This window comes from Elaeis guineensis, chromosome 15, assembly GCF_000442705.2.
Source record: "Elaeis guineensis isolate ETL-2024a chromosome 15, EG11, whole genome shotgun sequence".
Taxonomy (NCBI): domain Eukaryota; kingdom Viridiplantae; phylum Streptophyta; class Magnoliopsida; order Arecales; family Arecaceae; genus Elaeis; species Elaeis guineensis.
The window spans coordinates 73,642,387-73,654,131 of NC_026007.2; the positions used below are offsets into that span (position 1 = coordinate 73,642,387).

Genomic DNA, 11,745 nt, shown 5'->3' on the forward strand with positions numbered 1-11,745 from the left:
TGGAGGAGCTCCAAAGATCTTATACTTCGCACAGCACTTCCGGACCGGATAAACTGTTTTGGGTGGAAAAATCTCCCATTAAATTCCATTTGCAAGGAAAGTGACGAAGGAGAGCCAATCCTTTGGGTGGGCGCCCAACCCAACACAATCCTTTTGTCCGTCTCTTCTCTGGTACACGTCAGCACAACAAAAAGCGCAGGATCAATGCTACTCCAAGATAAGCTACAATTGGCACCAGAAGCCCACACGCGTAGGCCATGTCCTTCGAAGGGAAATAACTACTTCATAAACCCAATATTTGCCCCGTTTTTCATTTAAATAACAATGATGCCCTTGTATGAAAAAAAAGAAAAGCAGGCCAATATTCTTAATGGAATTCACCAAAAAAAAAAACTCAAATTTAATGTGGCCCATAGATGTGATGATTCTCACAAATAAAACATTGATGGTGCAACGAGGTGCAAATGCATGACAGCTTGATTTTTTATTTATTTTTTTAATTATTAATTATGATACCAGCCGCATATAATTAACTGTATTTAGCATCAATTCTATGAAAGTACTACTCTATTTTAAATTTATTTAATATTGATAATATTAAGCTTACTAATTTTGTCATGATATCATGCATGTGAGGGAGAATCGATAGTATTTAAATAAAAAAAATAAATAAAATTTAGAGTCTTTTTTAAACCTAAAAATCACATCATATAAATGGAACTTATGTTTTGAACATCTTACTACTAAAATCTTTCAAATATAATCGATAGTATGATATTTTGAACATCATTATAAAGGAGAATGGATGCTCGGTTTTCATAAATCTTCCTTTCTTGTTAACTTGTAGCTTAAGAATCCTTTTAATAAAGATAGGTAGATGTTTTTTTTTTTTTCTAATATAAAAATAATTTATTTTATACAATTATATATAATATTCAATGCATAATGGGACCATGGAACTTTAGGCTATGCACGGCCATTATATGATCTTTGTAAAAGTTTTACGGTGTTATTTAACAAGTATACAAACTCATCTTATTGGCCAAAACTTGTACATGCCTCCATTAACTATGAGACTAAAAGCTTAAAAAGAATGCTAACCTTTGGTATAACTCTAATATTTTTTAATATATTTAACCATTTCTTTGTAGGATAAAATTTTATACTATATTTGCTGTTAAATTATATCTTTAAACAAACTATTTGCATGTGCTGTTTTTTGGTTTAGTGTAATTTTTTTCAGAGATACTATTGGTAGCAGCTTTTTTTATTTTATCGTGTTAATAGTTCATAGACTTCAAATTTCTATGCGAAAAGATGGATCTATATATATTTTGTTAGAGCATTTTGATAAAACAAGATTATTATCAAACTAAAAAAATATATATTTATGGTAGCCTTGTGAGATCATTTGGTTTGCTCATATTTTATATTATGTATAATAATGTACGACAACTAGAATAACAAAATGCATGGAAAAAATGAGATTTGAATGGAGACAACAAAATCTCTATATGCAATATTAATTTAATTGGTTTGATTGTCTTCTTTGTGCATTAAAAAACATCCAACTTTTTATCAATGGAAAAAAAAACTCTAAAAAATAAAAATATATATATGGGGAAAAAAAAAAAAAAACATGCAAGAGGCTACTGGAGTAAATATGCACTCCTTGATGCCTTCCTATGAAGCGTAGAAGAGTCCCCAGAAGTATGCGTTTGAGCGCAGCTACATCCGACTAATTGCAGCCTCCCAAGTCAAAATACATGCCGTTCGTTTGTTAGCCGAAGGCGAGAGTGCGAGAGAAGAGAAAGCCCACCGAGATGGGGAGAGCCTTCGTCTACGTGATCCTCGGCGGAGGAGTCGCCGCCGGATACGCGGCGCTCGAGTTCGTCCGGCTAGGAATCTCCCACGGCGAGCTCTGCATCATCTCCGAGGAAACCGTCAGTCTCCCCTCGTTCCATCTTTTCCCGATTCGATTCCTGTTCTCATTACCTCAGCTGTTGGATCCTTGAAATTGTTCTACTTTGATGTCTTTACTGGGTTACTGATTTTGATCTATTTAACGGTGAATCTACCAATAAAATTGGATTTGTTTTATTTTGTGTTTGGAATTTTGGTGAACTGAATTACTTGAGAAGTTGATGATTTCGAAGGGTTTCGGTGTGAGATTTTGGATATAAGGAAGATGGGCACTTTTCTTTGTTGTGTTCGATGGGAATTTAATCTACTCAACAGTTGCTCGAACACCTGATAGCCTAGGTTTCTGTCTGCTTTTCTGGATTTGGTGAACGTAGGTTTGTTGAGAATTTGATACTTGAAGGGTTTTGTTGTGAGATTCTTGATTTAGGGAAATAGACTCTTGGGGTTATATGGCGAGTTTAATGTACAATTGCCTTCCGCGACGTGGATATGTTTCGGATTTTGTTCCCTTGATGATTGGGTGAACGAGTTGGAAGTCTAGAGTTGCTGCTCCTGATTAGACGAACTTTATCCGCGATAAGGATTAATGATTTGTCTCTTCTTTCCTTTTCTTTTTTCTTTTTTCTTTCTTGAAGTTTTTGGATAATGGTTGGGACATAATAGTGATTTCCAACACTGTAATAATGATTGGGATTTTAATATTCATAGTATGTAATTCTTTTGGGTTCTCAATAAAAAAGATGTCATACTTTTGGTTAAAAAGAATAACAGTTAAGAGAATTAAGCTGTTGATTTGAGTCTGAGGTTTGATAAACTGTTAGTTTTCTAATCACGGAGACATTGCACAATATCACATGTTTAAACTGCTCAGAGATTCAGATGGTGGATCAGTGAAGTCGTGATATCCTACTTTAAGCATTCTAGTCATCATGGAATGCTAAGAAAGAGATGAGGGTCTCCATTGTTGCTTTGGAAAGCTGATTTTGATCTGTTTGATAAAAAGTTGACTTATCTTAATGATTTGGGGACCTTTATAAAGCTGTAATATGGAATTTTCAATTGTACTGTTTTTTCTTTCTTTTTAAATGTAACATGTCCAAATGTCGGGCACCATTCGGATCTATTTGATTTTTCTTTAAGCCCTCTGAATATAGAATATTTTCCCTTAGCCAACTGCATTTTTATCAGAAAAAGCTTAGATGATGATGATGATAGTGATGGTTGTAGAAAATCAGCACATTGAAGCAAGTTATCCAGTGTTGTCAAAAAAGAAAAACCTAAATATTTAGAATGTTATATCTGCACATCCAAAGAGAAAAATGGATCTAAATTTTTTCTTTTCCATTTCTTTTCTGAAGTGGGGTAGGCTGGTGGGGAGCTGAGATATGGTAAATTTGTTTTTTTCCCCCAAATTTGGTAGAATTTATTTCTTTACTGTTTTAGGTTGTGATTCGGTAAAATGTTATTATGTTTATAAAGAGAGAAAATGATGAAAGCATCAAAGACCATGTGGTTGATTGATCTAACTACCATGCTTGATAATGTCACATTAACATTTATTGGCTACCAGTGCAGGAAAAGCTTAGAAGAACCTAGTGGTGACACTAGATTTGCAACTGTGATTCTGACCAAGTGTTTCATCCAAATACAAAAATTTTTCTATTCTATGTTTCGCTTTTGCGACTCCTTGAGAAATAACATGATATGTTTGTCTCCAAAGGTTTCGAATAATCATGAGCATTATTTTGGCTCGGCTTAGTTGGGAAGCAGTTCTAGTTTTTTGGTTCAAATTCAAGCAGATTAAGAATTTTCTGGCTGAACGTGGCACAATTTAGAGACTATGTTTTTAATCAGTTAAAGTTGGAACTTTTTTACCTACTTAAACTGAACCTCTTTTTTTCTTTCTTCTTTCTTTTTTATGGTACGGCCAGATCCAGTCTCTTGCTACCCATAACCAACTTCTTAAAAGCTAGTTAAAAGTTAAAACTCAGACACATGCATATCCAGCATATTCAGATTTAGTCAATTGTAGGTCCTCATGTTCACTTTTAAGTGCTCGATCCTTTTGCTAGCCAACTACTTTAATTCTATGCCTAATGCAGGAAGAATATGTAATTTTGGGTTAAAGCACTGCCCCAAGAAACCTCAAAGTGATTGGTTAGAGTCATCTTTTTATTTATATTTGTTTATTCATCTTCAAAGTCTCTCTTGTATCATGTGGCAGCTGTCTTTTGTACTTGGCTAACCAGGAAGCAATGCTTTGCTAAATTCATTTCATATTCAATGAAGCAGGAAAATGCTGTATGCCCAAACTGAATTAACCCACTAAAAACTTGTGTCAGATTTTGCATCTAGTTTTATTTGATGTGTGAAGTATGACTTTCTATAGGCATATCAGTTTGGAGCATTAAGTAAACATAGTCCACTGCCATGCTAATGTTCCATAACCAAAATTTTCAAGAACCCAATATTTAGATAGGGTTGTAATCTGCGCATATCATGAAACCAAAATCTCTTTCTCAGTCCAATAACGAAATTGCTTAATAAATAATTTATGTACATAAATATATTTGTAAGCCTTCTAGTTAATTGATGGTCATGGAACTAGCCAACCTAGCAATATTGGAATATTTGATAAGGTTCAGTTCTTGCTTGACTGTTTATAGCATGGTTTGCCATATTGGTGCTTACCCCCTCATATAGGACGTAGTATACCATGTTGGTACTGAAAAGAGACTCAGTACAGGGGCATATTGAGTCTTGGTATGCCAACCGACACTCATACTGGACATATTGACACTATACCAGCTTGGTACCAATACGGAGTCTGGTACGGAGATGACAAGCCTTGGTTTATAGTCTTGAGTCATATGAAATTATTTTTATATTCTCACTGGAATTTTCTGTGAAATCATATGTCCTAGTGTATTAACTTGTATCTGAACTATGCTTCACTTAAACAAATGTAGTGACTATATAACTGAATTCTGAAACTAAACATGCTCTTAGGCCATGTGTTTTTTGACATGGAATGTTCTTGATGAAATTCTGCATGTTGCATGCAGGTTGCACCTTATGAACGACCTGCTCTAAGCAAAGGATTTTTACTTCCAGAAGGTATCATCCAATTGGTTCAGGCTGTTTTATTTTTTTCTTCACCTATCTTGTTACACCTTCATTTGGTTTCATCTAGCAATGATCATAGTTTAAAAAATCAGTAAGCCCATTCTGAAGTTCAACTCAAATCCAAGTATCTACCCCTGACTTGAACCTTACAACAATTGATCTGAGGCTCAGCTTTCTTGTGAAATTTAGAAGCTTGATCGTGTTCTAAACCAACTCAAGTGGCCTGGCTGAGTATTTGATACTTTGATTGTTGGCCATACTTTCTAATTATATTTCCTTAATATATTCTCTGTTCAATTCTTGCATATTATCTGGTTGTTGAGTACTCTATTACTTCAATATCAAGACTACATTTGGTTGATTTGATGCATTCAGTGAAGACTTGTTTTATCTAAAAGTTGAACTGTGGTGATATAGACTTTCTTCTCCTATCTGTCTACCAAGGCATGAACTATATGTTTCCAATGGCACTCAGCATGATTCACCATCCAGTCTGCTTGATATTGATTAATAGTTTTAACTCTGTTTCTTTATATTTCCTCTGTGGCAAAGTCTACTTCAAGTGCTAAAGCATTTATACCATGCAGTATGATCTTCTAAGTTATATTGTGTCTTCATACATGGACTTGATATTATGCTATTGTTAATCTGCAGATCCTGCACGTCTTCCATCCTTTCATACTTGTGTAGGTGCCAATGAGGAGAGGTTGACACCAAAGTGGTATAGGGAGCATGGTAAATTCTTGTTTTTCCCTATATCTTCAGTTCTGGTTGCTGTTTCTTTCATTTGGCATATTTTCCTAGTTACATTTTTTTTCCAGACACTTTAGTTTCCATGTATGCAAATCAACTTCGCAAACAGAAAACAACATGCAGAATATACTCATTAATGAAAAGAATATTATATCGATAATATATTAATATGTCTGATGAATCTGATAGTGCTGTATCATGTCTGCGGTTTGTTTACATATCCTGTCTATGGTTTGTTTTATATGTAAGCATGTAATTATATAAACATCCAAATCATTAAGAAATAAAATTAGGATGTGTAAAAGCTGAAGTGGGCTATGTTCTTTTTACTTCATGTTACTAGCAGGTACATGCTTTAGTGCATTGGAATTCTTGCATGATTAATTGATCTTTAAATCCAAGTTTAGAAACCTGAATCTACCCAACTCATCACGTTATATTTAAAAAGAACAAAATCAATTTTATTCTAGTCTTCTATATTCTCTAGGCATAGCAGTTTTTTTTAACCATTAATGGAGTTGATGTAAAATTCTAAATTTAGGTGTACTTTTGCTGTGGAGTCTGAGGAAGGGGTATCAATAATATATGTTGTTAGTGTACATGTAATTCTATGCAGCTCCTCAATTATTCAATGCTCCAGTAGTGACATTAAACAATGGCTAGGTAGATGCAGTTCAGTTAGGATGCTGTGGCTAGGATGAGCTTATCTTTTTGAATTCTATTAGCTTTGGTAATCCACAGATAAACGGTTTCCTTCTATGCCATACAACATATGTGAAATTAGCTGGCATTTCTTGTGTTCTTATTTTCGATTATCTGCCCATATTGCACACTTGTGGTAAAAAGCTACATTTGTTTAAATTTGATCTATCTGATGTTTTGTAGTGGTCAGTGCCAAGGGTTTGGGCACACTTATTAGTAATTGTAGGGTCAGCAAAGCATGGATACTATACATCAAACAGAATTTAGTTTGAAGGGTTTGATGAAGCTGAGGATTCACAACTTGTATCAACTGTGGAATCTTATTCTTAATAAACATTGAAGAAACAATGTTGAATGAAAGCTATCATTGGAATACCCATAACTCTTATCTGTTCAAATCAGTATTGGGTGCCATTCCCATGCCGGTCATGGGCTGGTGCAACACCATATTGTTTCATGCCAAGTCATGCTGTTCATATGGCAGGCTGTGGCCAAAAAAAATGGATTGATGCCACTCTGTACCAGTTCATGCCTGTGGGTGCTGGACCAGCATAAACTGGCATGGACTGATATGGACCGGCAGAGACTGGTGTGATGGCTTGATTTTACCATTTTATAGTTCCCTTTCCTGTCCATCACATTGCATATCATACTGTATGCACCGGTATGTCACTGTACCTTTAACCTGGGCCCACATCGAGTTTATACGTGCCAACTCTTACGCATCTTCAACTTCCAATATTTCCATCAGTTTCCAATATCTTTTTCTTTTTTGCTATCACTCATATTATGCCTGCCAACTCGTAATCTTTATCAATAGCATCATCTCTTTTTCATTACTAGGAGATCCTCAATGCAAATTGTGGTCTTGCTTTTCCAGGCATTGAACTAGTTCTTGGAACTAAGGTAAAGTCTGCTGACGTGAGGCGGAAGACATTGCTTACGGCAACTGGGGAGACTATCAGTTACAAAATTCTCATTATCGCAACAGGTGCTCGGGTATTGAATCTAATTTCTTTCTTTCATACTTGAATTCTTATGCATTTTGATACTATGAGACACTTTTTTTTTGCTATACATACTCTGAGAGACTTTGAAATCCAAACTTTAAGCATTATGTTGAGAGCCATTTGCTGAGCTATAATGCAAGTATTGCCTTGTAGGCTTTAAGGATCGAAGAATTTGGAGTGAGGGGATCTGATGCTGAAAATGTCTGCTATTTACGTGATTTAGCTGATGCGAGTAGGCTGGTGGATGTAATGCGCTCTTGTACTGGTGGAAATGCTGTAGTCATTGGTGGCGGGTACATCGGCATGGAATGCACGGCAGCTTTGGTTAAACATCGAATTAAAGTAACTTGGGTCTTCCCTGAGAAACATTGCAGTGAGTATTTGAGATTTTGCTGCATATTATATTATAATGTAGTTCCATGATCATCTTTATAAGGACATATCCTATGCAAGTCTGAGTAGTTTGTGTTAATCTGATAGAATCTTAATTGTGTTTACAGTGGGTCGTCTATTTACACCAAAGATTGCTGCGTTTTATGAAGATTATTACAAGTCAAGGGGAGTTAATTTCATAAAAGGAACAGTTCTGACATCATTTGAAAATGACTCAGGGGGAAAGGTAACGCCTCATTCTATTAATCATCAAAGATGTGAGTAGTTAAACTTTACAGTTTCAGAATGTTTGTGTATCCCGATCCGGTAATAAACAGAATAATGAATGATGGTCAACATCCAGTACCACACTAGCCACAAAATCTCAGTATGATGAGCTTATCTTTCAGTTGCTCTTGGTATTTGAAGAGATTGTTAAACACATCATATAGAAACCATCGTAAAATGCAGTTCTGCCTGACTTGAAACCTAGTTCTACATTGTTTTGAGGTTTAGATCCAAACATGATCCAAAGAATCAGAAATTAGGTTATATGGTGAGGCTGGAAAAAGTTGAACGCGATGCGGGTCCTCCTGAACCATTTCAGCTTATGGAAAATGATGACAGAAAAGGTGATTTTCATTATAATTCTTACTAAATATTTGATATATAAAGGTGTGAAGACTCTCAGTAGACATTGGCGAATGCAAAACTTATAATTTTATATTGAGGATGGCAGAAAGTCTGAAGCTGCATAATCTTCATATAAGCGGTTATGCATATGATCTAATTAATGTAGTTAGCTATTAACTTCTTGGATGACAGCTCCATGTGAGCAATAATATGCATAATCTGAGCACTATTTATGACATTATTTAGCAAAATATTCTCCTTTTACTTTTAGAAGAGATGTTCTCAGTTGGTTAATTAGAAAATTGGAATTATTAGGTTTAAAGCTTTTTAGAGCACAATACTCCAATTGCTTTTATAATATTTTGTATTTAGGCTGTGTTTGATTTAGAAATAAGAGATGGCAGACCTTGGCGCAACAGTAAGATTGCTTCATTGTGACCTGCATATCATGAGTTTGAAACACGGAGCCTCTCCTTATCTAGTGTAAGTTTGTGTACATTTGACCCTTCCTAGACCTTGTAATGGTGGGAGCCTCGTGCACTGGGATATCCTTTTTTTGTTTTAGAAATAAGACAAATAAGAATAGTAGAATTTATGCACAGGGGAAAGTTGTGCCATGAGCTGTGCCAATTTTTGTCTGGCACCACTTTTGAATAGCAAAAGGTGCCATTTGAGAATAACTTTGTAATGATAACTTCTTTACCAAGAAAAATGTAAAAAGTAGGCATAAAAGATGCCTTTATGCCAAGAAATACCTTATGACATCTCCCCCTTGAAATAGTTAATGACTGCAATAAGCAAGTCTTACCAGCATAACCATTCCTAAATTATTCCTCCTTTCCAAATGATGTTTGGCACGCATAAGGCTTGTTACATTATGCACAAACCAAACACAACCTTAGGCCACATTTGGTCTTTGGCCACTTCATCCCCAGCTTATTCAGGATCGGTTTCCAAACAAGCTAATAAAGCCCTGGTCTCATTGAGACCCATAAGACCCTCACATGACTGGAGACTGTCTAACATAGACCTAAGATCCCCTGGTCTCTAACCAGACATAGGTCTTAGTGGGGAGGCTGTTTTTTTTTTTTTTTTTGGTTATTTAATTGAGAGAAAAATTATACTACTGTTCATCGCATCTCCCATGTTCTTCGGCTCTCATCTTCATTGAGTAATATGATGTAATGTTATGTAATATTATGCCATGATGATATTATGTTTTATTATTATGGTAATAACATATAATACAGTGATAATATGATATTATAATATTGTATTGTGTAACTTAATATTATATTGTTATAGCATGCATCATTGTCATAAATTGTCTGGCTGTAATATTTATTACATATCAAATCTTATCCCTTCATCTTGAACTAGTCAAAGATACAAGTTCAGATATCATGGTGGGGTTAGCAAGGGCTTAATGTTCACTTTCTTGAAATGTACCTTTTCAAACCCTAACAAGCAACCAAACTGCATGTTTTAAAACCTCCTCAGCATCCAAACACATTCTCACAAAAAAGTTGGGTTTAACAGCATCTTTTACCAAACACAGAACAGGTTTGGAACTCATAAAACTAGGTTTAATTCACACCACCTGGTTTTAATTTTCTAAAACCAGGTCTCTAAAAAGCCCGTTCCAAATGGGGCCTCAAGATTTTTATACTTTGAGGTTTCCCTTTTGAGCTAAAATTCGTTTTTCCCCATTGAAAGAGTGAATAGTTTGTAAAGGGTGGGCATTGTCTAGGTTGAATCTTCCAAATCGATTTACATTGGAGCACCTGCACAGTCTAACATCTCTGAGAAGCAGTAATCTTTATCTGATTGGTCCTGTTTCAGGTGACAGCAGTGGTCCTTAAAGATGGCAGACGTCTGCCTGCTGACATGGTTGTGGTTGGCATCGGGATCCGTGCAAACACCAGCCTATTTGAAGGTCAATTGAACATAGAGAAAGGTGGGATTAAGGTGAATGGACGAATGCAAACTAGCAACAACTCTGTGTATGCTGTAGGTGATGTTGCTGCATTCCCTGTCAAACTCTTTGGCAATGATATCCGCCGACTTGAGCATGTTGACTCTGCACGAAAGACTGCAAAGCATGCAGTGGCTGCCATCATGGTGCCTCAGAAAACTGGTGACCTTGACTATCTACCATTCTTCTACTCTAGAGTCTTCACGCTCTCTTGGCAGTTTTATGGAGATAATTTAGGCGAAGTTGCCCACTATGGCGATTTTTCTAGTGGGAGGTTTGGTGCATATTGGGTTGACAAGGGCCAGATGGTGGGAGCTTTCCTCGAGAGTGGAAGCAGAGAGGAGTATGAGGCGATAGCAGAAGCTGTTAGGCTCAAGGTGACCGTCAAAGACATGACCGAGCTTGAAAGAGAAGGCCTTGAATTTGCTTTGCGGGTAAGCCACCAGGCAATGCCAGAGACCGGGCTTATTGTGGAAAGGCCGATGTATGCATGGCATGCCACAGCAGGTGTTGCTGTAGCTATGTCGATTGCCGCATTTGCTTACTGGTATGGAAGGCGCCGCCGGATATGGTGACCATGAGAAACAAGGATATTTATGGAAAGAGCTGGTGCTGCATGTATATAATGAAATAGAGCCAACACTGACATCACCACAACAGTTGAAAAGCGGCTGAATGCAGAGAGAAGCTTTGTTGGAATATGACTAATGAAAAAGAATATTATGAAAAGAATGGGAGCAGTATCTGTGGTAATGAATCAGAGCCAACAATAGCATCACAACAACAGGTGAAAAAGTGTTTGAAGGGAGAGAGAAGCTTCGTTGCAGTATGACTAGTGAAAACTTCTCAAAAGAGCTGGCATGAATTGAGATCATCACATTGTCTTGTATAGCATCCGGGGTGTTGCAAAATCTCGTCATATACATATACAGCATACTCATTGCTTGTCCTGAATCATACATATACTTATTGTGAACTGATTTTTATCTGCCTTCTAGATTTGCTGCAGCTTATATCGTTCATCTGATCTGTTGGTTGCCCCTGTTTTTGTTCATTGAATTATGTACATGGAACGGATTACCTCGATTTATTGATCTGGTACTTTTGGATCAGGGAAGGGCGCTCCGCTCTACCCAGCTATTCAGATTAAGGCAGGATTCAAACTCAGGTCATCAAGTATCACCCCGTCTTTACTAGGTTGACAATGCAACCAGATTGCATTTGTCAAAAATGAAATAGTCAATTTGATCC

General features: G+C 36.3%; 1 protein-coding gene across 1 annotated transcript; it reads left to right on the forward strand.

Annotated features, from left to right (window-relative positions):
* The first annotated feature begins 1,728 nt into the window (after window positions 1-1,728).
* Window positions 1,729-11,521, forward strand: LOC105058742 (monodehydroascorbate reductase 2, peroxisomal). The gene is made up of 7 exons (XM_010941765.2): window positions 1,729-1,943; window positions 4,989-5,040; window positions 5,704-5,784; window positions 7,385-7,503; window positions 7,668-7,887; window positions 8,015-8,133; window positions 10,362-11,521. The coding sequence occupies exons 1-7, from the start codon at window positions 1,824-1,826 to the stop codon at window positions 11,067-11,069; spliced, it is 1,419 nt and encodes a 472-aa protein (XP_010940067.1). The 5' UTR covers window positions 1,729-1,823; the 3' UTR covers window positions 11,070-11,521.
* Window positions 11,522-11,745: the final 224 nt, after the last annotated feature.